Source organism: Lycorma delicatula, chromosome 10 (assembly GCF_047948215.1).
Source record: "Lycorma delicatula isolate Av1 chromosome 10, ASM4794821v1, whole genome shotgun sequence".
Lineage (NCBI taxonomy): Eukaryota > Metazoa > Arthropoda > Insecta > Hemiptera > Fulgoridae > Lycorma > Lycorma delicatula.
Window position 1 is genome coordinate 81,202,293 of NC_134464.1, and position 25,686 is coordinate 81,227,978.

Genomic DNA, 25,686 nt, shown 5'->3' on the forward strand with positions numbered 1-25,686 from the left:
GATAAAACTATTTATTTATTTTTTTATAAAATTAATATAATTTTTTATTACAGATATCAGAGGTCATTAAAAATTAAAGAAGAAAACAAATTATGAAATGTAATACTTATTAGTTATTAATAAATACAAAAAAATAAATAAAATTTGTGATTCAAAAAGTTTAAAAAAATAGTGATTTAAAAAAATTTTGTGGGCAGAAGTTATTTTGTTGAAAGGTGTAGTGCAGTAGTGTAATTAAAATAATTTAAGTCAACCACAGAATGCCGTATAACTTATTTATTTTATTACTATTTGTTTTATATTTTATGGTTAATGCATTATGTTATAATGCATAATGTATTGTGCATTACGTATTTTATCTAAAATATTGTAATATTAAATAAATATTTTTATCTATATAATTGTTTTTTTTCAATTCCATTTTATTAATTTGATTTAAATTTTGTCTAATGCTTAATAAAATAGTTTTTCCTCTCGCTCTCTGTCTGTCTGTCTGTCTGTCCCTCTCTCACTCTGTGTGTGGTTGTGTGTGTGTGTGCACTCACACACACACACACACACACACACACACAGATATATATATATAATTTTTATAAAGTCAATACTTACAAGACCCATATTCCTCTGTACCAATATATTGTATTTTTTATAATCAAAAACCAATTTGAACAACCCAAGTACAAAATTACAAAGTAAACAAAATGACATTTACCTTATTTTTCTTTTCCTTATTCCAATAGCACTTTTGTGGGATCCTGCAACATCAGTTGTATTTATAAATTATATAAAATTACATATCAAAACATAACAATTTTTTTAGAAAAAATTAAAATTGAAATTACTATCATATATAGAAAACATGAAGTCAATAGAATAATTACAAGATTTATACCATGTAACCTGACCAGCCAATGTTACCTTATGTAGTCTTAGGTTACATGGTATGAATCTTATAATTATTTTATTTTTAAAGTTAATTTTAAATTTTTATTCTTAATTAATGTCATATTTAAATGTATGTAATATTTATTTTATTGACTTAATGTTTTCTGTATATGATAATAATTTTAATTTTGATTTTTTCTAAAAAAATTATTGTTTTGATTATAATTTTATATAATTTATATACAACTGATATGCAGGATCCTGTGAAAGAGCTATTGAAATAAAGAAAAGAAAAATAAGGTAAGTGTCATTTAATTTACTTTGTAATTCTGTACTTGACTAGTTCAAGTTTGTTTTTGATTATAAAAAATACAATATATATATCCTTTTTTTATCTTCCAAGGCAGTTTTTGGTTACTATTTATGAGAAATTATTGTCAGTGGATTACATGCTTGTAGAAATAGGAACTTGTACTATACTACCACTATTTTGGCAGGTGGTAGATATTATATATATATATACGAGGGCTGTCCAGAAAGTAACTTATGTTTTGAAAAGCACAAGCTTTTCAATTCCTTCTCTGTAGAAATCTGCCGCCTTAGATTTTTGGCACCCACCTTGCACGTAACTTGTGATAACCAAGCTTCCCTGATACAATTTCATGCAAGTCTGGGGGAAATGCAGCAAGAGTTCTGTAACTGTAATGCGGCGATTTTCACAAATTTTATCGTTGATTTTCATCGTCAGTTCATGAGTCACAAGGCTAGGCCGACCACTGTAGTAGTATAAAATTGTTTACTGGTTTATGTTATTTATTATAACCTGCACACACTGACATAAACCTGATTAAATACTACTGACATTGTTTAACAAACCAATGAAATTACTGTTACTGTATTTTTTTGGCTCACATTTAATATATTAATGTTTGCGATTACTGATGGTAATATAATTTTATAAACCAAACATATAAGGTGAATACATTTTCCAAACTGTAAACTTAAGTATGCAAGTACAGGGATGAAAGGTTTTGTGTAAAAGATGTTAAAAAAATATTTTATTCAAATTCACAATTATACATTATATTAATCACTTCTGGAAAGGATAAGTATGCTAATTCATTGATAATAAAAATAACTATTCTAATTTACCTAGAATGATGGAGAAAAGTCATGGAAAAACCTTGATCAGAATATTATCACAAAATACAAATTTTTTTGTAAAAAATGGGTAAAATTTTTATTAATCTGTAAAACTAATAAATGTATGAAATAATTTTTAAGTAAATATGTGAAGATAAAAAGTAAAAGCAGTACAAAATGAAATCTAGGAGGAATTAATTAGTTCAGTCTGTACTACTTGCAAGTTTTAAAATAAGGATACAGAAAATTCAGTTTTTTGTAGTATTATTTAAAGCACACGAAAAAAATAAAGTTAATTTTGTAAAAGAAGATTCTTTAATTTAGTTTTAAATGATTCTGCGAAAGATCATTTTGATGGGTTAGTAATTTAATAAAGATTAAAAGTGAAGCACCTAACAGGTTGAAGCAATGTGCTGCATAAAAATAATTTTGTAATCTGGTTTGACACAAATGTTTTTGTGGCAAAGAAGCTTTTTCATAAAATTTGTAATTAAAATATAATTATGTGAGAAAATTAAAATTTCCTAAATTCAGTCTTCCTGATTCTTAGGTGCCTCAGAGTGATTAGAAATCCAGTATTTTGTATTCCAAAAACTGTCACATTTTTAACGAGTCCCAAGATATATTTTGGATGGGAATGTATATAGATAATAATATCTTATAATTATATCTTAGCACTTCATTTAAGATTTTGTTACAAATAAAAAGTCCTAGCAGAATTTATCATGTTAAAACATGCAACAAAATTTCATATTATTGTAAATGAAATAACTGCTATTATTATAAGTACGCCATAAATGCTGTATATATATATTATAACTGCCAGCTTAGAATTTTCTAATCTTTTCAGATATAGTTTCAGTATTATGATACATAAAGAATGATAAAATATTTTAAGAATAACCCTTCTAAAAAAGATATTTAGTCTGAAAAAGTGTTTCATAGAATTGTTATAGAGAAATGAAATTTCAACTGTTTGTTTACAAACTTTTAATAATATACTAATTTCAACTGCTGTTAAGGTACGGTTAACCAGCTTCTCTAATACCATAGTAGTAGAAGTTATAAACACATTAAAATAGTATAAATAAAAAATTATATATAAAACAGCTGTTTTTTTGTTATTTAGAATTGTAAATTTTAGATCTTGTTAGAACTTTTAAGTTACAGTAGAAATTTTTATTTTATTTTTGTGTAATTAATCCTGGCTTCATTTGTATTTTACAGAAATTACAGAAATTTACAGAATTTTACAGAAATTTACAGATATAGTGTGTGATTTGGTTCTAGAAGAACCAAACATTATGCCCGTATCAACACCTGTAACTGTATGTGGTGATATTCATGGACAAGTTTGTTTATTTATTTTTTTAATAAATTGCATTACTTCATTTTAAAAACCACTTTGTTTTAGTAGAAACTTAAAAATTTATTTGTTTACTTATGTCTTGTCAGTTGCAAATGTCTTCCAAATAGCCATCTTGTGGCTTTTTTTAATAAAAAAAAGGGTTCTTTTCCATTATTTTCTCCTCAACCTTCTAAACTCATTTCCATGAAAAATATAAACTAGCATATAAGCAAAACAATCATATAAGACATTTAAGAAACCATAATAATAATTATTAATTAACAGTTTATGTGGTATCATATAAAATAATATGCAGCGACTGATAAAATTTATATTGAGAAAACGTAACAGATCATTTAGAGCAAGATTTGCAGAACATTTTAGTTATTATAAAAACAATAAAGTTGGATTCTCTAATGTTGCTGACCATCTAATAATAAATAAACATTCCATTACTGACTTAAAAACTAATTTGAAAATGATTACAATAATAAAAAACTGAACATTTCAGAAAAATATTTACAAATACAAACGGAAATTCAGCTTGATCAATCTGCAGACAGAGTTTGATAATGATTCTCTTATCAAAGCTGCTAAAAAATAGCAGCACTTTTGTCGATGTCAGATAAAATTTATATTATATTTATGCAGTGCTGTATTTAGTGGCTGGCCATAAACATGTGTAATAAATTAAAGAATTTTTAATTTTTAAAAAATTTTAATTTTTGACTGCGTACAACAATATTTTAGTGTGTGATTTTGATATTTTTACAAAATTTTAAAAGTAAAGAATTTTTAATTTTAACCAACTGATGAGGAATTCCTCAAAAGTACTATTGGTGTATAAATGAAAAAATAAAAATAAATGAGGTAATAAATTTTATTTGATTCTGTACTGTTGTGGATTGTGCTGAATTTTGTTTTTCCTTTTAATCATTTGGTACAGAGGAAGATATGGACAATAAAAGAATTGATTTTACGAAAATATTACAGTACATAAACTAAATAAATAAAAGCCTGTTATTTATTAAAAAAAATTAAATTTGATCAGAATATAAAACAAGAATATTTAGTATTGTATAGCATATATAATTTAATGTTCAAATTAAGTTGGTACTGCCATGCAAGATGTCAAATTATGCAGGTTTCAACATGTCTGTATTATCAGTGTCTCTGGTCATTCACTACTTAAAGTATGCAGTTGCCCATTAAATTGCAGAATGAAAGTTGGCTTGCCTTTTAAAATTTTTTGAGCAGCTAGTTGGAGTTTTTTGAAATCTAACAGATTCATTTTCAGAAAATTACAAAATGAACTTCCATCTTAGAGCAATCTCATTTCATTCTCATAAAATTTTATATTATATAAAATTCTTTGATTAAATTAATCCCGTAGATTTCACAGTTGCTTAAACACGTTTTTCTTTCAAATTTTTCTTAAGTCTGAACTTATAACAATATTAAATAGCAGAGACTGTACTAGCTGTGAGTGGTTCTATAGTAAGTACAGACTGTTAGAAATATTACTGTCAGTGTAAACATGAAATATTAGTATTATGTGCAAGCAAGCAAGTTGCTTTAAATGATGTCCAAACTGTGGGATTTACATTGCTGGTGATTGTAGTCCAGTCTGTTCATAGCTTTATAAATTTACATTGTTTGCTTTTATTACCTACTTTTCAAACCTTTTTCTTTTTGATGTCATATATATATTAAGATTGAGACCTGTTATTTATAATTTTGATTTATTTTATTTTATTATTACTATAATACTTATTTTTGTTCTAGTTTTATGATTTAGAAGAATTGTTCAGGAGTGGAGGCCAAGTATCTGATACAAATTACATACTTATGGGAGATTTTGTTGATCGTGGTTATTATAGTCTCAAAACTTTTACAAGGTTATTAACTTTAAAAGCCCGATGGCCTGATAGAATTACACTACTTAGAGGAAATCATGAATCTAGACAAATTACTCAAGTTTATGGTTTTTATGGTGAGTCGATAGTATTTCCTATTTTATTTACCTGAAGGTAAATTATTTACAAATAAAAGTCATTTTCTAAATATTTGGAAATATCACCTTTTCTGAACTATGTGGTTCCTTTTTCAGTAGTGTTGCAGATGATTGTTTATAGTTTAATACAAAGTGAGCAACTTGAAACACCTGCTATAGTCTAAACAATGTCATGTCATATAACATTAAAATTATGTAACAATAAAACGTAAATTAAATTAAATTTTGTATTTACATTAGCAAAAGTTAACATATTTACCATATTTTTAGAAGAAATGTACAAAGTGAGCACCCTGTGCAGCATTGCATCTTTGTGCTCGAGTGATCATACCTAGCACTTTTTGCAAAATGCTTTCTTGTTGAATGTATGCCTTCAGTTCATTGATAATGTAGTGATTTTATTTGTAAACTTTATCCTTTAAGTAACTCCAAAAAAAAGAGAAACCTGGGGAAATGGGAAACCACCACTTTTTGCTGACAGTTCATTCTTCTGTCGGTCAGAATTGTACAGTACACTACTGTAATGACAGTCCGATCAAAAAATATTAGTCCCCCCATTATACAATTACCAAAAACAGCACATCATACACCAATTTTCTTGTCATGAGGTGGACATTCAAACAACTGTGAGAATTTTCAGTCATCCAATACCTGATGCTGTGCAAAGCTGTACATATCCAGATAAATGAAACATGCCTTGTCTGAGATAAAATACAGCTTTGGCTCTATCTGTCTCTCAACATTGTTTTTGAGAAGCCTGTCACAATAATTAAAATGTTTCAACTCCTCTGTTCTCTCAAGTTGTTGCACAATACGGTTTCAAATTTAAATCATGAAAAATTTTGAAACTGGTATTCTATACCACTCTGTTGGTATAAAATTTAGCATTCAGAGATTTTTCTGCCGAATATTTGAAGTGTTTCTTGAAAGGATCCACAACGTGTATAAGCTCGTAAGCTTATACACATTGCGCTTAAGTTTATATATTGTTAAGCTTATATATCAATCTACTGCTCGATTGAATAAGGCATTTTAGAAAATGCAACTACAAAGAATGAAACTATACAGCACTGAAGGATGAACAGTTTACAATTGACAACAGCAGATGAGAGTAGTAGCATACACAACCAGTAATGACGCTAGTAGTAGCATCATTTAAGGTAAGACTCAAATAGCTGCAATTTAATCTGAATTCTTCGGTTTTAAGTTGACAAGTGCTGTACTCCTTCTGTCTTGATGATCCTACATTTGATGAAATCTGCAAAGATATAAATGGGCTTTAAAATACTTCAGTTAAAAAAAAAACTGATAAAATAAATAAACCTAATGGATCCATCATTTCCCTGAGAAATGGATCAGTCGTGGAGGTCCACCTTTCTGGCCACCAAGAATACCTTTAGATTTTTCCAACTGGGACGCGTGAAAAATATTGTATATAAGACAAAAATACATTCTCATGAGAAATTAATTGTTTGCATTACGGATGCTGCTGAGAAACTTAAGGATAGCCCTGAAGTACTATAAAGAGCTACAAAAGCAGTACAGAAGGGAAGTTATGAAACTAGTGGGCTTGGTTTTGAATATTTATTATAAACTGGTAGGTACAATTTACTGTATTGTTTCTAAACTGAATTCTAATTTTTCTAAACTTTCTTTGGTTTATTCGACTTATCTTGCACAATTATGTTCAGAATTATATTCTCTAAAAGTCTTATTTAAAGGTTTTACATGTTTATTACCCATTTAACAAAGTTATTGTAGATCAAACATAATAACGGGTTTTTTAATCTAAATTATTGATTTTCATCCCAGATTTCTTAAAAACTACTGCAGATACTGTTTTGGTTGCTATTTTATTCAATTTTAAAGGTAAAAAACCCACAGAAATCACTAATTTTGCCCCGTAATTATTGTCCTATAAATTTTCAGTACCACCTCTTTCACCGGGGTTGCTGAACCCGAGCGAAATCTTTAATTAACCGTTAGTTACAAACGAAGCATTTTAGCCTTTTTTAATAAAATGTTTTTTTTTTCATTTCAGAAGCAGAATAGGTTATGCAAATCACGGAAAAAACTTTGATATATACAATCTATATAACGTGATCTCAATTTCTAATTTTTTTTTCTGTAGTCTCCGTGAATCACCGAGGGTATTACTTCTGAAATAATATCAATACAAACTAATACAAATCATACTAATACGCTCTAAAAGTTGTAACTCGCGACTACGAAATCAGCTGATTTGCAGACACGTTCACCACTACCAACCCGGTTGGTATAATCTCAATTTAAAGAAAAAAAATAACATAAATAGTTGTATTTAAAGTTCTGTTACTTTTTAAGTTAACTTTTTAAAACATATAAATTTTATACACAATAGCGATTCTACTAAAATAATGAAATAAATATCATAGATAGACAAGATGGGTATAGTTTAAAACGCGAAAACTGCCGTCTAAAATATATTGTTATGACCAACCGTTCTGTTTCTATTAGAGCTAAACAACATAATAATAGTATAAAGAAAGGCTGTTTCGATAAATCTAATTATGCTAAACACATTTTATAAAATAAACATAATTACAGCCCGGATAATTTCATTTAAATATTAGATTTTCCAACAATTTTTATAAAACCAGGAATCTCAACAAAAAAAATTTATATATATCGTGATTTTCTATTTAAATTAATCATTTTCAAGTTGTCTAACTCAATTAAATTCTGTAATTTCTGTTTTAATTCTGTTTTAATTTAATTCTGTTTTTTACTGCCAAGAAGACCTGTTGTGTTAATATATAATTTCTTATTTACGTTTTAAGTTTTAGATTACAAAACAATCTCTCTACTGTGGATAGTCAAATGATCCAAAGCGTTTGGGATTTAATATAAACTGTTGGTAAGGTAGATTTTTGTAACAGATTATTTAACCTAACTTCCTACTTTATAAATAAATGGTTTTTCTGATCGGAACAGAGTATAAAATTTGTAAAACGAAATAGATGTATTTAAAGTTCATATTAATTATTTAATCAAACACATGAAATCACGTAAAGGTAAATAAATTAAGTATGAATTTAGTGAAAAATTTTTAAAGCTGCAATTGTGAAAGTTTCTATCCATTTTTGTAATTATCTTTAGAAATGATTACAGCGGTATCATCTGTGAAAAGAGTTGTAATGAAGATCAAGATTTTGCGCAGATCATTAATAAACAATAAAGAAAGCAAAAAATTTTCCCCGAGGCGCACCAGCATACTCTACATCTTGAAGCGAGGACCTAAATTTACACGTGTATTCTTGGCAAATGATAAAATTTCGACTACTTGTATACAATTTGTGAAGTACGGCTTGAAAAGCAAGTTTCTTTTCAGATACTGATTGATACCACAGCTACTAAGTTGTTTTATCGGTATAACTAAATGTTTTAGAAATATTCTAGAAAATAGAAAATGAAATTTTTTATCTTAAAGAATTTAAAACATTTTCCAGAAACTGGGAAATGGCGACGTCCTGTTAGACGTGTTTGCTAATATAAAAATTAAATTACCTTATAAATATAATAGTACACTTGCTGTTAAGCTGTCCTGTCAGTACACTGCACAGTAATATCTATCCAGAATAAACATAGTAATATAAGTATACACTTTCTTTTAATTATCATGGATTTGAGTATGATATTTTAAGTACGTTATAATACACATCTTACTCTGATCAAGTAGCATTTGGATAGGTAATGCAGAACACTGTAAGAACAGATTCTGTGTATGAAAAACAGAGTAAAAGTCCATTTATTACCATCAACTGCTCTATCTATCAATCAATTTTTTCTCTTCTTTTTTTTGTTTTTTAAAAATTTATTTCTCATTAGTAAGTTCTGAGGTATCTTGATAATATGTGATGTACTTGTTACATTTGATGAACTAGTAGATCTATGTATGACAAATACAGCTTCATTTTGGAGTAAATTTAAAAATAAATAAGCTCTAAAAAGAGATAGAATAATTACAGTGAAAATTATAAAGTGTAAAATGGGATTATAGTTTGCGATAGTATTATAATTTACATATAAATTTATAGTAACAATATTTTAAAAATGACAACCACTATATCCCCATTTTTTTGTTTTTGTTCACAAAAGATATTTATAGGTATGAAAAATAATAAATTTATAAGATTAGGGATTTAATGTAGTACTAAGAACCAAGTAATGCTGTATTATAACAGAATGATCTCAAAGACAAATGTTACATTTGAAGGTGTAACAAATCATGAAAGTGTATTTTCTAAATATTGCTGAGAATAGATTGGCAGTGACATGTCGATGGTAGGCTACATCAACAGCTGCTGTAAGGCGAGTTTATTTTTTTTTAGAAATTATGGTATAACAACAGAAACTTTCCCACCACTGTACCTCTCCTGAACAACATTACAAAATGCCAAATGTTTGGTTTAAAATTGAATTTTTCTTTACTAGTTAATAAGTAAACTGTGATGATTACGTTAATTTTCAAATCATTATTACCTCTTCATCTCATATGTTCTATTAAAATTATATTTTTGGGCTTAACTGTTAAAAATTCTCTAATGACAGAATGACATCATTTATTAAAATATAATTTTAAATTAAGGCAGGTACAGAAATTTTTAGTGGATAACAATGTAAATTATTTACTACCATAATTTACAGGTTACAAATAAAATTCATGCCTGAAAGTGAATTAATGATTTAAAGGTGTTTTATTTGACGAGCTTTATTCTCTTAACACTTATTTTAAAAAATAATAAGTGATTTTTTAGTTTTAGTTTGAAAATTATAATATTCCAGCAAATTTTGTAAATTCTGTTAAAGAATATCGGTGGTTATAAACATAATTTCCAAACAGTGAAAGTGTAAATGTCACTCTTATCCCAAAAAACTTAAAAATTTTCCCTTTAAAATTAAGCAGATCGTTTGTTTCTCTCTTTGGTAGATACATTGAAACCCGCCAGGATATGCTTCATCTCTTATATGAACTAATCTAAAAGACTTGGAACTTTCGATGTTATCCAAATTAATCGCTTCATTACTAATATTGTATTGATCTTCAAGACAAATTATTTTTCATATATTGTAATTTAATTACATTCATAAGCTTCAATATAGAGCAAAACCTTTAAATATTATAATAAAATAAACAAAGATTTATAGAATCAAGAAGCGATGAGTTAATCTCAAGTTTTCGTAATCCTTTTAAATGTTTCCTCTGAACTTAAAAAACCTGTGGAATATTTGTTTTTCTTAAGAGCCCATCTAATCTTTTGTTACAACTGTCTTTCCAGACACTTAATGTACGTTGATGTTACCACTTTTCTACATAAACTTTTTAAAGGTTTTTACTTTTTGCATTGCACATTTTATATATTATAATAATTAAATTAAAACCTCACCGATTTGCTGTTTCTTCACCAATCTAATTTAGTGAAAATGAAGATTCTATTTCTGATTAAATTCTTGGATAAAAGTCCTCCATATCAGTACTCCTTCTGACATTGCTGAAAAAGAAAACTTACCTGTTTAGTTATTATTGAATTATTGCAAATAATTAACAAACAAATCTACAAGTTGTACTAGTATAATTATTTGTTTAATGACATACAGTTCACGCGTAAGTCAATCCACAAATAAATTATATAAAATTTATCTTTATGCTTTCTGTTATGAAGAAATTCGGTGAATTAAATTATAAGAAATGTAAATTAATTCATCAAGATATCAAAGTCTAGTATGTTGTGCTTTCAGTATAATAATTTTCCTGGGAAATAAGTTTCATAAGCAGACAGATATCACTCTGTTAAGGGGAAATTAAGAAAGTAGCTATTGCCTCAGTCTAAGAGATAAATCCAGAATTATATCAAGGACAAAGCTCAAAAATGTAATTGATATTCACGGAATCTATTTGAGGAAAAGGGATTCCAATCGACTCAAGAAGTCTAATTCACAATAATAATAATAATAATAATAATTAATATTTGTATGTCTCTGAAGGTATCACAACTTAACAGATAACCTGACATGACACATATCTATTCCCAAAAAAACAGTCTTATTATGAACTGAAGTATGTTAGACAACTCAAACTGTGCAGGCTGCTCTCAATGGCTGTTATTCTTCTGAATGAAAATGCATAACCTTACACTTTAAGCCACTCAAAGGCTTTAGTTGTTGGTTCACGATGGAGATTTTTATTGTTACTCCTATTGTTTGGATACTGCTTGAATACCTTCTCTTTATTAAGATAGATTTGTCTGTTAATCGGTATAATGAAACTAATAAGGGGCTCAGAAATGGATGGGTGGTGAATTTTAAAAATCATTTCTACAAAAGTTGGTATTTTGGTGCAAGTGCCCGAGAGTGGAAATCGACTAGAGGAAACTCTAGTGCAGATATGTTTTTAAGATACAGTGATACATAAAAAAAATATTTAGACACTTGTTTTTTTTTTCTTACCAGAATTCATGTAAAAGCCATATTTGTCTATACATTGTGGAGAATGCACTTTTCACAATAGCTTTAGATTTTTACCAATGTAAAACTTGCCAGTTTTTGTCCACTTGTCCTAACATTGCATAAGGAGATCTGAACAATTTTTTGTAATTAAGAAATTAAATCTGATTGAAGTTTAGATATTTATTTTAGAACATGATAGAGGCACCACAGCTATTACGGTAATTTTTTTTTATTTCTACTTACCTAGGAAGAAATTGTAGTTTGAAAAAAGTCAATAAAATAATTATGACATTTATATATGTCATTTACGATAAACAAAGTATTGAATGCGACAAGATATGAGACACAAGTCCCACAAAACAGCACTGCCGTTCTCAAGAAAAAAGCATTTCATGCCGGGCTTAATAAGGAAAACGAGGGCTGAAGCAATTACCCATTGTCTTCTACCCAGAGTAGGCCAAGCCCACTAAAACACAGGAAATCTTTCACCTGTTCAAGCGACATCTTCACTCTGTTCAACACTGGGACTGGTCGCGTATGTAAATCAATATTCTTAATGAAAGCGAAAGCAATTGTTATCTCTTGCATCTGTTGTGCTTATTTGCATCTACGCATTATGATTGCAACAGATTATGTAATTAAACCACTTAAGATACAACTTCTGCTAGGTCACAGAGAATGAATCGCTAAACATTCCTCACAGATGGGAATAGTAGCATCGATTACTCTTTTACCAGCATTAAATCGAATGAAGTGAATGAACATGTAATTAGATTATGCGTAGCCGATTGGTGTTAGCACATTATATACTTTGCTTCTACTTACTAACAATGTAATTAATTCCTATGATCTACTATCACTGCAGATGTAAAATAGTTAATTAAAATTATTTGTTTTAAATAATTAAATGTTTTATAAAATTTAAATAAAACATTGTTTAAATTTAAACATATTGTCAAATGTTGAAATAACACTGTCGATGCAAAATTTGTATCTAACATGTTACACAACTTTCCTCACTGTAATCTGGTCCCACCAATGGCTGTTGTTGATTTTTATTTAGAGAAACTGATAAAACATCATACAAGCGAGAAAACATTTGTCAGCTTATTTTAAAAATTTAATTCCAATGATTTAATAGTTTAAAAACTGTATTGAATGTATTTCAATTCATCTGTATTTGAATAACGAAAACTTAGCTGATTTAAACAAATTATAAATGAATACAAATAAATAATATTTTTTTGAAATATTGGTATGACACTGATTATGCATTTATTGGTAAATAAATCGTATGTATCTAAAAATGCAATGTATTACACAAAATTTTGTAAGTTTTTAATTCAGCACCCAATATTTGTTAAAATCATCATGCCCAATTCTAGATGTGTTTTTTTATATTTTGCTGCGTTTTAAAAATTCTATTAGACATTTACAATACTTACTTTTTATTCAATCCAGATTTGAAACTACAGTTTATAGTCACTTTAACTAAAATTTTCTTTATCTTCCATAATCATTTTCCGCTTTCAATATTACATTTGAGAATCAGTAACCATTTTTTTTTTGTCACAGCTTCCATGAATTTAAACGTACTCCCGGTACAGCACCTACAACTCAAAATCACTTGGCAAAAAGATTAGTAATGCACTTAATATGAACTGTTAATTTTTTTTTTTTTTTTTTTTGTTTTGCGTAGGAGGAGGAAAAGCTCTACCAGCCACCGTCTGCGCCCGCAACAGACGGTAGTGTCGGGCTCTCACCGACTAAAAACCTCCCCCTTAGGGAGGAGAACCCTATTAGGGATTGGGATCGCGGACGCGACTTAACTAACTAATAATAAAATAATATCTACGTTGTACCTGAAAAAAAAATACACAGCATATACAAAATTTAAATCTATTTTCATAAAACTTAATTTACACTGCTTATCTAAGTAATTTTAATGTAAAATTTACATTTAACCTGAAACAGAAACATACACAAAAATAGACATAAAAATTCCCTACAGGAAAGTTCCTATCAGGGGACCCTAGTGGGACTAGGCATTGGGATCGCAGACGCGACTTAACTAATAATAATATCTACGTTGTACCTGAAAAAACATACACAGCATATACAAAATTTAAATCTATTTTCATAAAACTTAATTTACACTGCTTATCTAAGTAATTTTAATATAAAATTTATGTTGAACCTGAAACAGAAATATACACAAAAGTAGACATAAAAAATTTCCTACAGGAAAGTTCCTATCAGGGGACCCTACTGGGACTAGGGACCTACCGCGATTTTATCAGAATATTATATTATCAACTTAAAAACTACACAACTTATTTTTAACATGCAAATTTATAATATTAAACAATAATAACAAAAGTAAGTACCTTTAGTAGAAAATTATCCTACAATAAAAGGGAGTACCACAATGTAAGGAGGGCCACTTACATGGCAGCTCTCCCTTAGAATATTAAATGAACCGTTGAGTTACCTGAAACAAAAGAAAATAAGACAGATTCAATTAAGGGTTGTGAAATTAATATAGTTTTGTTTTAGTTATTAAATTCATTTCATTTATGATAGCATTGAACTTTTTCTAACAAAAATATTTATTAGGAATCATTAGGTGGTCTGTAAATATTTAACCTGACGTAGAACTATTTATATAGACATTTTTTACAGAAATAGAGTCGCTGGCTAGGTAGGTACATAAGAAAAGCTATACCCTCCTCCAGACTAGATAGATACCAAGAACACTGAATTTTTTACGTCCCCCACATCATTAGATATCCAGCAAGATATCATTGAAAAACACCCTTTTAGCAGATCAAGGTGGAAGAAAATAAAGGAAAAAAGTGAGGTTAGAAGGAGTAATCCACAGAAGATTGCTAAACAAGACAACTCGCTCAAAAAAATTCTAAGCCCCTTTTAAGGCAGCAAGGATTCCTCTCATACAAGATCAGAGTGCTTTACCAAGAATAGAAGCAAAAAATTATTTTGAAGTAAGGTTCACTGATATAGATGGTAACAGATCTATATTGCATCCAGGAATGTGTGTTATGTGAACTTACTTCACATAATTATCACATTTTTATTATCATTAAACGTTTGGGGGTATCTAAATGAAAAGATGACTATCACTACAATAATTTGATTCTTATTTAATTTATTTTACACGATGAAATCAAACAAAATCATTTGCCTTTCATGGCTATTCTTTACATTATAAAAGAATAATTGAGTTAAATTATAAGTACATGTTGCATTGAAATATAAGCCAAGAAATGCACATAATAATATTATGAAGTTTCATTGCTGTAAGTAACAAAATTCATAAAAATTTGTATATATGAAATATAAACCACCTAAACATAGTAATTAGATTATTTATACTTACCTTACTTATTTCCAATAACCGGTTTGTGCAGTATCTTACACCTTCAGTTGCTATTAAATTCTATCTTATTCTTTATAATTTATTTTTATTATTTTTGTGTAAATTATAAATTTTTTCACAAGTGCATTTATGTTCATTTTTTTGTCTTCGGTCATTTGACTAGTTTAATGCAGCTCTCTAAGATTCCCTATCTAGTGCTAGTCATTTCATTTCGGTATACGTTGTACCTATTTATGTTCATATCATTTAAAATTTCACAATAGATAACATTATAATTTATCATAAAAAAAGAGATATCATTAAAAAGAATAAGTTTTAATGTAATAAAAATAGAATTTAATACATACTGGAGATGCAGGGTACTGCAAAAAACAGTGGGTGGAAATTAATATGGCAAGTTTAACTTATCTAATTTCTGTGTTTTGGTGGTTTATATTTCAAATAAAATATTTATCAGAGACAAATTAGGCATTGACCAGATACTGGCATTTCTTGATATGTAACGCAATTAAGTTTCTTTTCTTTATTATACTGTTGTTTCCTTTATTGCATTTATTTTGTAATTTGCCACACAAAATTTCTTTGTTTCGCATGACATTTAATGCCAGATCTACCTAAAATTTTAAAAAATGTAGAAATAAAAGTAACTGCAGTATCAAAAGAGAAAGTTACCTATCAATGATGTAAACTGGAGTCTAAACTAATGGCCCTGACCCTCTCTTTTTCTGTTTAGCCTCTGGAACCACCATGAGGTATTACTTCAGAGGATGGTATGTATGAATGCAAATTAAGTGTAGTTTTGTTCAGTCTCACGTCGACCATTCCTGAAGTGTGTGGTTAATCGAAACAACCCTACCATTAAAGAAAACTAATATCCACAATCTAGTATTCAAATCCATTTAAACGTGTTTACTAGGATTTGTACCTTAGAACTCTTGACTTGCAATTATGAGTTAACCACTAGACTATAGTCTTAATAAATACTAGTATTATCATGAAATTATATGATGTAGTAAAGAATTAGTATTACCTTAATATTTTACCATTTGGCAACACAGCTTTACATTTATCGCCACAGCTAATCCAAAGATCAAATCCATCGAGCAGCTGAAAGGATCGGTCGATCTGGTAGTCTGAAGAAATAGGATGCAGGATGAAGTGAAGAGTTGATGAGATGTGGAATGTAATCTGGTAATCTGTATTATTTCTAGTCTCATTTTTATATTTATAGTTTGTAAATTTGTGTAGTGAGGAAGATAATGTTAATTTTACACTTTGATCTTGATCGCACTTCAATTTCACACTTTATTTACACCAATCACTTATTTCCCCCACAATTTCAAAAATATGTAAAAAAGATAAAATAATTACACACTAAAAACCAGGGTCAGTTCCATGTCTTTTTAATATGCAAGGCAAATATATTACATATAAAAATTATTAAATTTTGAAGTAATTTGGATTTCTGTGTTATGCTAGATGGATTTTTTCACATTCTACTTAGGATTTTACCACAAAAAATGGTTAATTTTGCAAGTAAGTAAAAAATTAGCGAATAAAATGAAATAATTTATTATGGCACCTCTAAAATCAGCTGACCCTGGTTTGAAAAAATTAAACTACCATGCAAGCATGCATCTTCTTTGAAGCAGGTGGCTGAACGCTGATTGGGGAAAGCAAAGGGGTATTCAAAATTTAAAATATTTCAAATAAAAGAAAAAAAGAAAATTTTTAAAACTGGAGATAGATATAAAAATGCTCTAACCTTCAATTAAACACCTACCAAAAAAATTTAAGAAAAAGCTTATGTAAAATAATAAATATCAAATAAAAAAAATATATTTTTAAAAATAAACATATTATATCCTACATGAAACAGATTTAAAAGCTGAATTTAATTAAGAAATTGTCTCTACATATTTACTTATTTTTTTAATTTCATGAACTTATTTAAATGATTAATTTTGTCAATTAAATGAATAAAATTTAAATAATTTATAAGAAAGGGAATTTAAAAACTCACTCATTAATATTTCAAATAAAATTTTATAAAGCAATTTAAACTAGACAAAGGAATTTTTATGTGATTAAATTTAAAATTAAAATATAAATTTAAATTATAAAATTTAATTTTTTATGAGTTTAAATTGATTTAGAAGGAGGACTTCAGCCACTGGTAGCGAAGTGATGAGCTGAAAAGACAAAGAAACATAATAAACATACAATAATTATAAATATTATGAAAAAAATATTTCTAACATTAATATATCTATATATCACACCCCCACAATATATAGAAACATTTATATACACAGCAACCCCCAACCGGAACCCGATCAACGATATCGGGTTGATGAAATACGGTCGCGACGCGGTTGACGCGGTACGAATGCTTTATGTACCAAGCATCGCGAAAACTATTCATTGCATACAACATAGATATTTACAATTTCAATATGTAATCAAGAACTATATTAAAAATAATTGTGCATCATGTTTGGTACCTAATAAGCTAAGATGTGAATAATACACCCTGATCTGTGTAAGAGCACATCGAATTTACTATCCGTTAAGGAAAAAGTTGTAATATACCGTGAACTGTGTCACAGCAATTTGCATTTTGTGAAGCAAAAATCTAAAATAATACACCCTGAACTGTTTCAGAGCATATCAGATTTGCATCTGTTGAGCAAAAGTCTAAAATAATACACCCTGAACTGTTTCAGAGCATATCAGATTTGCTGTGTTGATAAAAATCTAAAATGATACACCCTGAACTGTTTCAGAGCATATCAGACTTGCTATGTGTTGATAAAAAATCTAAAATAATACACCCTGAACTGTTTCAGAGCATATAAGATTTGCCATATGTTGAGCAAAAGTCTAAAATAATACACCCTGAACTGTTTCAGAGCATATCAGACTTGCTATGTGTTGATAAAAAATCTAAAATAATACACCCTGAACTGTTTCAGAGCATATAAGATTTGCCATCTGTTGAGCAAAAGTCTAATATAATACACCCTGAACTGTTTCAGAGCATATAAGATTTGCTATATGTTGAGCAAAAGTCTAAAATAATACACCCTGAACTGTTTCAGAGCATATCAGATTTGCTGTGTTGATAAAAATCTAAAATAATACACCCTGAACTGTTTCAGAGCATATCAGACTTGCTATGTGTTGATAAAAAATCTAAAATAATACACCCTGAACTGTTTCAGAGCATATAAGATTTTCCATCTGTGGAGCAAAAATCTAAAATAATACACCCTGAACTGTTTCAGAGCATATAAGATTTGCTATATGTTCAGCAAAAGTCTAAAATAATACACCCTGAACTGTTTCAGAGCATATCAGATTTGCTGTGTTGATAAAAAATCTAAAATAATACACCCTGAACTGTTTCAGAGCATATCAGATTTGCTATCTGTTGAGCAAAAATCTAAAATAATACACCCTGAACTGTTTCAGAGCATATCAGATTTGCTATCTGTTGATAAAAAATCTAAAATAATACACCCTGAACTGTTTCAGAGCATATCAGATTTGCCATCTGTTGAGCAAAAGTCTAATATAATACACCCTGAACTGTTTCAGAGCATATAAGATTTGCTATATGTTGAGTAAAAGTCTAAAATAATACACCCTGAACTGTTTCAGAGCATATCAGATTTGCTGTGTTGATAAAAATCTAAAATAATACACCCTGAACTGTTTCAGAGCATATCAGACTTGCTATGTGTTGATAAAAAATCTAAAATAATACACCCTGAACTGTTTCAGAGCATATAAGATTTGCCATCTGTGGAGCAAAAATCTAAAATAATACACCCTGAACTGTTTCAGAGCATATTTGATTTGCTCACTGTTGATAAAAAATCTAAAATAATACACCCTGAACTGTTTCAGAGCATATCAGACTTGCTATGTGTTGATAAAAAATCTAAAATAATACACCCTGAACTGTTTCAGAGCATATAAGATTTGCCATCTGTGGAGCAAAAATCTAAAATAATACACCCTGAACTGTTTCAGAGCATATAAGATTTGCTATATGTTGAGCAAAAATCTAAAATAATACACCCTGAACTGTTTCAGAGCATATAAGATTTGCTATATGTTGAGCAAAAGTCTAAAATAATACACCCTGAACTGTTTCAGAGCATATCAGATTTGCTGTGTTGATAAAAAATCTAAAATAATACACCCTGAACTGTTTCAGAGCATATCAGATTTGCTATCTGTTGAGCAAAAATCTAAAATAATACACCCTGAACTGTTTCAGAGCATATCAGATTTGCTATCTGTTGATAAAAAATCTAAAATAATACACCCTGAACTGTTTCAGAGCATATAAGATTTGCTATATGTTCAGCAAAAGTCTAAAATAATACACCCTGAACTGTTTCAGAGCACATCAGACTTGCTATGTGTTGATAAAAAATCTAAAATAATACACCCTGAACTGTTTCAGAGCATATCAGATTTGCCATCTGTTGATAAAAAATCTAAAATAATACACCCTGAACTGTTTCAGAGCATATAAGATTTGCTATATGTTGAGCAAAAGTCTAAAGTAATACACCCTGAACTGTTTCAGAGCATATCAGATTTGCTGTGTTGATAAAAAAATCTAAAATGATACACCCTGAACTGTGTCAGAGAATATAAAATTTTCTGTCTGTATAATACAGTCTAATCTATGTGTTTTTACAGTTACATTATTTGAAGCTGTATTTCTAAAAATGAAACCGAATTAGAAGATTGAACTAGGGAAATATTAATCAGAAGATGTTTGTTTTATAATTTTAATAGAAAAATGTTATGGATTTGAAGAAACATAACTTAAGGGATTTTTCTATTTTTTCAATATTAAAAATAGAAGATTTTTCAAAGAAATCAGTTACTCAGAGAGCATTTAATAATAATGAATTTACTTGTATTTTACATATTTCTTTTTTTCCCTTTTGTACTTGGCAGGTGTATGCATTACTATCCAGACCTCTTAATTACCCCTTTTAAGATTCTCTTAAGATTGCATTTTCACAGCATAATATGGCCAATCCTCAATTAAAAAAATCTAATTTATATTATTGAAAAAAAGGTAAGTTGCTAATGATAGCAAATGGAATCAAGTTGTGATTGATGACAATGCAAGTGAAAAGGGGGTATCATATAATGCAAATACTAATTGTAATATTGAAGCTACCTTTATCTGTCGGATGAAAGAAAAAAATTAAATTTTATTATTCAGTAATCCATAAGGAGGTCTTTTTTCATCAAAAATATGAAATATAATTACAAAGAAATTCTATATGTGAACAGTGGGAGGTGCAGAATGATTAATAGCAGGCGACAGGTACCGATTAAATTACAAATTCTAATCTCGTATAAGAAAGAGGATGTGCTCAATTTCAGTGTTACATGGTTTTGGAAAATGGTTTATAAAAAATATACATTTATAGAAATAAACTAATAATTTCAGTGGATAACCACCAGGCAGCATATGGCATATACTACTCTAGAAGACTAAAACCAGGGGGTTTATATATATAGTTTGCTCATACGAAAGGTTTAATATAGTGTATTTTTAGGTTGTAAAAATTATCAAAGGTAACACTGACTGATTCCTGATGGATATACTGTAATAGTTCCTTGATGGTTCTCTGCAGAAGTCCAGTATACTTTCAAATACTGTTTGATGGTGTCAAAAATAGATTTATGAAATGTTAGATGGTTAGGGTGAAAAGTTTTTTTAAATTAATGCCAAAAAACTGATGTGTTGTATTCTTAAATTTGTTTACATATAGATAATCAAAGGGACATTTTAGAATTAATTTTTTTGTTAAATATGGGTATTTATTTAAGAAATTACTTAGGATAATTATAAAATAAAAGCAAATCCACAAAGAAAATAAGATGCGAGGCTATTTTACACAAACAGATCAAATACGATTGAAAAAAGCCAATACTATGAATTAGTAAATCACAAATTTCTCCTTATTTAAAAATAATAAATTTAAACAAAACTGGAGAAATTGTATAAACAGCCTTTAAGTGGTTTATGTAGCCTATTCCTTAAAATCAATTATATTATAATTTAACCTCTTTGAAGACACAGTTATAATTTAATAATTGATAATCGATTTATATTACATTTAAATTTAGATATTAACTCAAATGCAGCAGAATGAATGATATACATAAAATACCCATAAACTAAACTTAAATTAGTGTGATTAATGTTAGTAAGTTACTCAATGTTAGTAAAACAATTTTTTATGATAAAACAGTTATATTTCTAAGCTACATAAAAAGAACCTGCAATTACAAGCCACATGAAATTACTAGCTACATAACAAGTACATGCAATTACAAGCTACCTAATTATTTTATGCATATTATTAAAATTACTGTATTTGAGCCAACAAAACCGTGTAAACATAATTTGTATACAAAATATACATAGTAAAAACATTTATCTCTCTCCAAAGAGGTTAAATTTAAATATTTAATTAAAAGGTTAGGAAACTAATGCTTATTAATATTTTTGAAAAAATTGTATTGTTTGCATTACATTAAAAAACAGAGAATTCACATAAAGAACAAGATTATAGTGTACTACTTGTTATTATGAAAATAAATGAAACCTTTACAGTACATGGTCATTTCACTATTTTCTTAAAGGTATGAATATAAACTGGGATTGCATTTTTCTTCCTGTATGAAGTTTTACAAACGGCTATATATAATTAAATAAATTCAGTAAAGTAATTGTAACTGAAAAGAAAAAGCAGAATAAAAAATTGTAAATGATTTCAATGAAGAAATTATTTGAAATAATTGGCTAACTTTTTGATATGAATGTAGTGACAAAGTAGTAGGAATAGGACATCAGTAACTTAACCACCTAATCAAACAAAGTTAAGAATTACATAAAAAATATATTAAAGCGTAGACTAAAATTCATTTAGAAGAAAAATGAGTAATTAAAAAAATGATGTCCTTATTTTTTTTTCTACCTAGTCATCTGTATAATCAGAATAAATAAAAAAATTGCACCTGCTTGAAAATAATTAAAAAATACGATAAAACCTTTTTGATTGTATTACAGTATTCAGAAATTTGTGTGCTGGTTGGCAATTCACTACAAATGATAATGGATCAAATGAAAATATTGAAAATGGATTAGAATAAGTATTACTTGGATTTGAATATTCTGTTTTTATTTATTAGTGAGCTGAAAAAAATTAAAATAAATTTAGCTTAAACAGGTTTGGTTGATTACGCAATAAAACAGCTTTACAAAAGATTTCTTTTTCAGGTTACAATCGAGAGACCCAGGAATGAATGCAGTTAACTACAACTGACGTCCAGGAAAAATTTAGAAATATGGGAAACAAAAATAAATTTTAAATTATCTTTAATCAAGATAAAAGATAATTTCTTATTATTATAAACTCTTGATAAATAAAGGAAGAATACCTCTGCAATAATGGGAAATATTTGTACAAGTGATAATTGGCTTTTATTTCTAGAATTTTCTAGAGAATTACAGAAAAAAGAAATTGAACAACATAGATGTGAAAATGTGAGGATGTCCAATAAGATTTGGTTCAATGATTTTGTATGAAAGAAAATTAAGATTGTTCAAGTGGGGAAATAACACAATTATTATGATCTGAAAAAAACTAAAAAAGAATAAGAGTATTTTAAATATGATACACAACTGCACATTATTGTTTTTTAATTCAAACTACAATCTTATCTTAATACAGTTTCTAAAAAATATTTCCTAATAATTAAAGTGTTCGATACATCAAACAATAAAATTTTATAGTTCCTGCAAGATATTCATCGTACTAAGGTATTGTAGTTCTTTTCAGTAGACATTAAAGGTAGCCAAGCGCAAGAAAAAACATGCCTATTCAGTACATATAAATTACACTTAACTATTTGTACAAGTATCCAGATGTAATATAAAAATTTGGCAATTCCTATAAAATTATTGAAAATATTAATACATTTTACAGCATTTTCTTGAATAAAATTCATTTTAGTTCCTACACAAAATTCATCGGTAATTAATTTTATAAAAATTTTGCCATGTTGATGAATCCATTTCAAAAAAAGATTACATCACCCCTCTTTTTTTTTTGAATAAAACAAATTTTGTAAAATGGAAGATTATTATTTATCTAGAATAGATTTTAAATTAAAAAACAAAATTCCATAAAAAAAGAAAATCTTTTTTCGTAAAAAACATCATCATATAAACTGTAGTAACGTGCTTTAAAAAATCTAGGTTAAATTTTAATTTTCATTAAACTGTAATTAAGAAAAAAAATGTTTAATTTAAAACCGATATATTAAAAAAAAATAAAACTATGTTGTATGCAATAAAATAAATGTCCCTCACTTTAAAATAATGTCCTAAATTATGTGGTTATCCAGTCTAGAAGATTGTTCAAGTTACCACAAGGAGATGTTCACAGTCCAACGAATTCGGCGACACTGTCTTATACTTCGTATGAGGTTACAAGATATTGAGAAACAAGTTAATTACCGTACTGCGTTTCTGATTGGTCAATCATATCGGAGAGTTTCGTTACAGACCCGAGCGACTCCCTCGTGACATATCTTATCCGTCCAACGTTAACATTTTGACAAACAACTTTGTTTGTTATAAGAATTGAAAAACAAGTTAATTACTTTTCTGTGTTTCTGACTGGTCTATTGTATTACAGTTGTTTAATTGTTCTAATGAATCCCTCCTGACGTAACTTAGTAATCTTCAATATATATATAATCGCTTTAAAATATATATTTGAATTTAAAATAAAAGAAGGAAGCAATTTCAAAACGTTTTTTTTTTTACTTTTACCTGTATTAAAATATTACTTAATAAAAACAAATTACGTCATCACAATTGCCGATGTAGTCGAAAATTAACAGACATTTTTTTTCAATAGTAATTTACAGAACTGAACTTTTGTTTTTTTGCACCGATATATTTTTTTCAGTTAAGAAAAAAAATTGGTAATATTATGTTCTCTAAGACAGAATAAGCTATTAATTTGTTAATTACTATCAGCGAAAATTGCTAAATATAAAATGAATTTTGTTATAATTTCCAGACATAATATTTTTTATTAAATGGGATATATTTGGTCCCGCCTTTGCTAACAGCAAAGGTTTCACACAAAAATTATTCCTATACCTAACTTCAATTAGACGATGCACTCAAATCATTTTTGATTGTGTCTTTAAACGCAAAAAATACTATCCTCATGCCAACAAAACAAGTGTTGCCTGCAACAACCTCGGTTTTGTCCTACAGTTTAATTTACTCAGAGTCCTCGAAACAGACTTACAAAGTAAAGAAGCTTAGTAAGCGTCTGATAAAAACATACCCTTCTCTCTTTGCTCTGATCCGTATTTGGGAGTTAGGTCAATACCTTATCACAGACAATGACTCGAGGCCTCCTTGTACATTTCTGATGCACCTTGACCTTCAGCGTTTTACTAACGACAGATTCTGAAATGACTGTCTTTCTGACTGAAAGCTCGTTTCGTCTGCGCTATTCGGTATTTTATATCGCTCCTGCTTCATCCATCTTTAGTAATTCTACTTCCCAAATAACAGAATTCTTCTACCTCCGTAATCTTTTCTCTTCCTATTTTTTTTAAATTCAGTGGTCCCATCTTCGTTATTTCTACTACATTTCATTATTTTCGCTTTATTCTTTTTTATTTTCTTGCGTAGGACTTCATCCACGCTGTTCATTGTTTCTTCTAATATTTGTTACTCTCGGCTAGAATTACTATATCATCAGCAAATCGTAGCATCTATTTCTTTTGCACTGTTACTCCGGATCTAAATCGTTCTTTAACATCATTAAGTGCTAGTTCCATGTAAAGATTAAAAAGTAACGGGGATAGGGAACATCCTTGTCGGACTCCCTTTTTTATTACGGCTTCTTTCTTATGTTCTTCAATTATTACTGTTGCAGTTTGGTTCCTGTAAATGTCAGCAATTGTTCTTTTATCTCTACACTTCAACCGTAAACTTTTTTAAAATGATGAACATTGCATTTATACCTGGCGATTATGTTCGGTACTTTCATTATATGCCACCCAAAAATTCTTTCCCAAATCACTCAAAAATAATTATCATGTTAAAAACCAATTTTAAGTCGAAAAAAAATGGAAACAATTTTTTCAACAAATTTTTTCGATATATTTTTTTTAAATTATCGGAACGTAAAATTATAATTTTACATTTAGACCGTATATTGTAACAATCGGAGTGGCTATGCCCTCCCCCTCCCAAACCCTCCTGAACAATCATTATATTTCCTTGATTTTGGGCATAAAAATAATTTTAAAATGAAAAAAAATTATTTTTCC

At 28.3% G+C, this 25,686-nt stretch overlaps 1 protein-coding gene across 4 annotated transcripts in view; it reads left to right on the forward strand.

Moving 5' to 3' along the window:
• The window catches only part of LOC142331116 (mitochondrial pyruvate carrier 2-like), an 81,569-nt gene extending 58,597 nt beyond the window's left edge, over positions 1-22,972 (forward strand). Inside the window, exons 4-5 of one of the 4 annotated variants that reach the window (XR_012757890.1) lie at positions 5,162-5,369; positions 22,601-22,972. Coding sequence is in view for 2 of the 4 variants with exons in the window: in XM_075376799.1 (XP_075232914.1) it covers positions 54-96 (43 nt within the window). In the remaining 2 variants the exon portion in view is untranslated. Of the gene's footprint in view, positions 1-53; positions 322-5,161; positions 5,621-13,575; positions 13,714-22,600 lie in introns of those variants that run through there. The other 3 variants (XR_012757891.1, XM_075376800.1, XM_075376799.1) reach the window with 3 other exon arrangements.
• Positions 22,973-25,686: the final 2,714 nt, after the last annotated feature.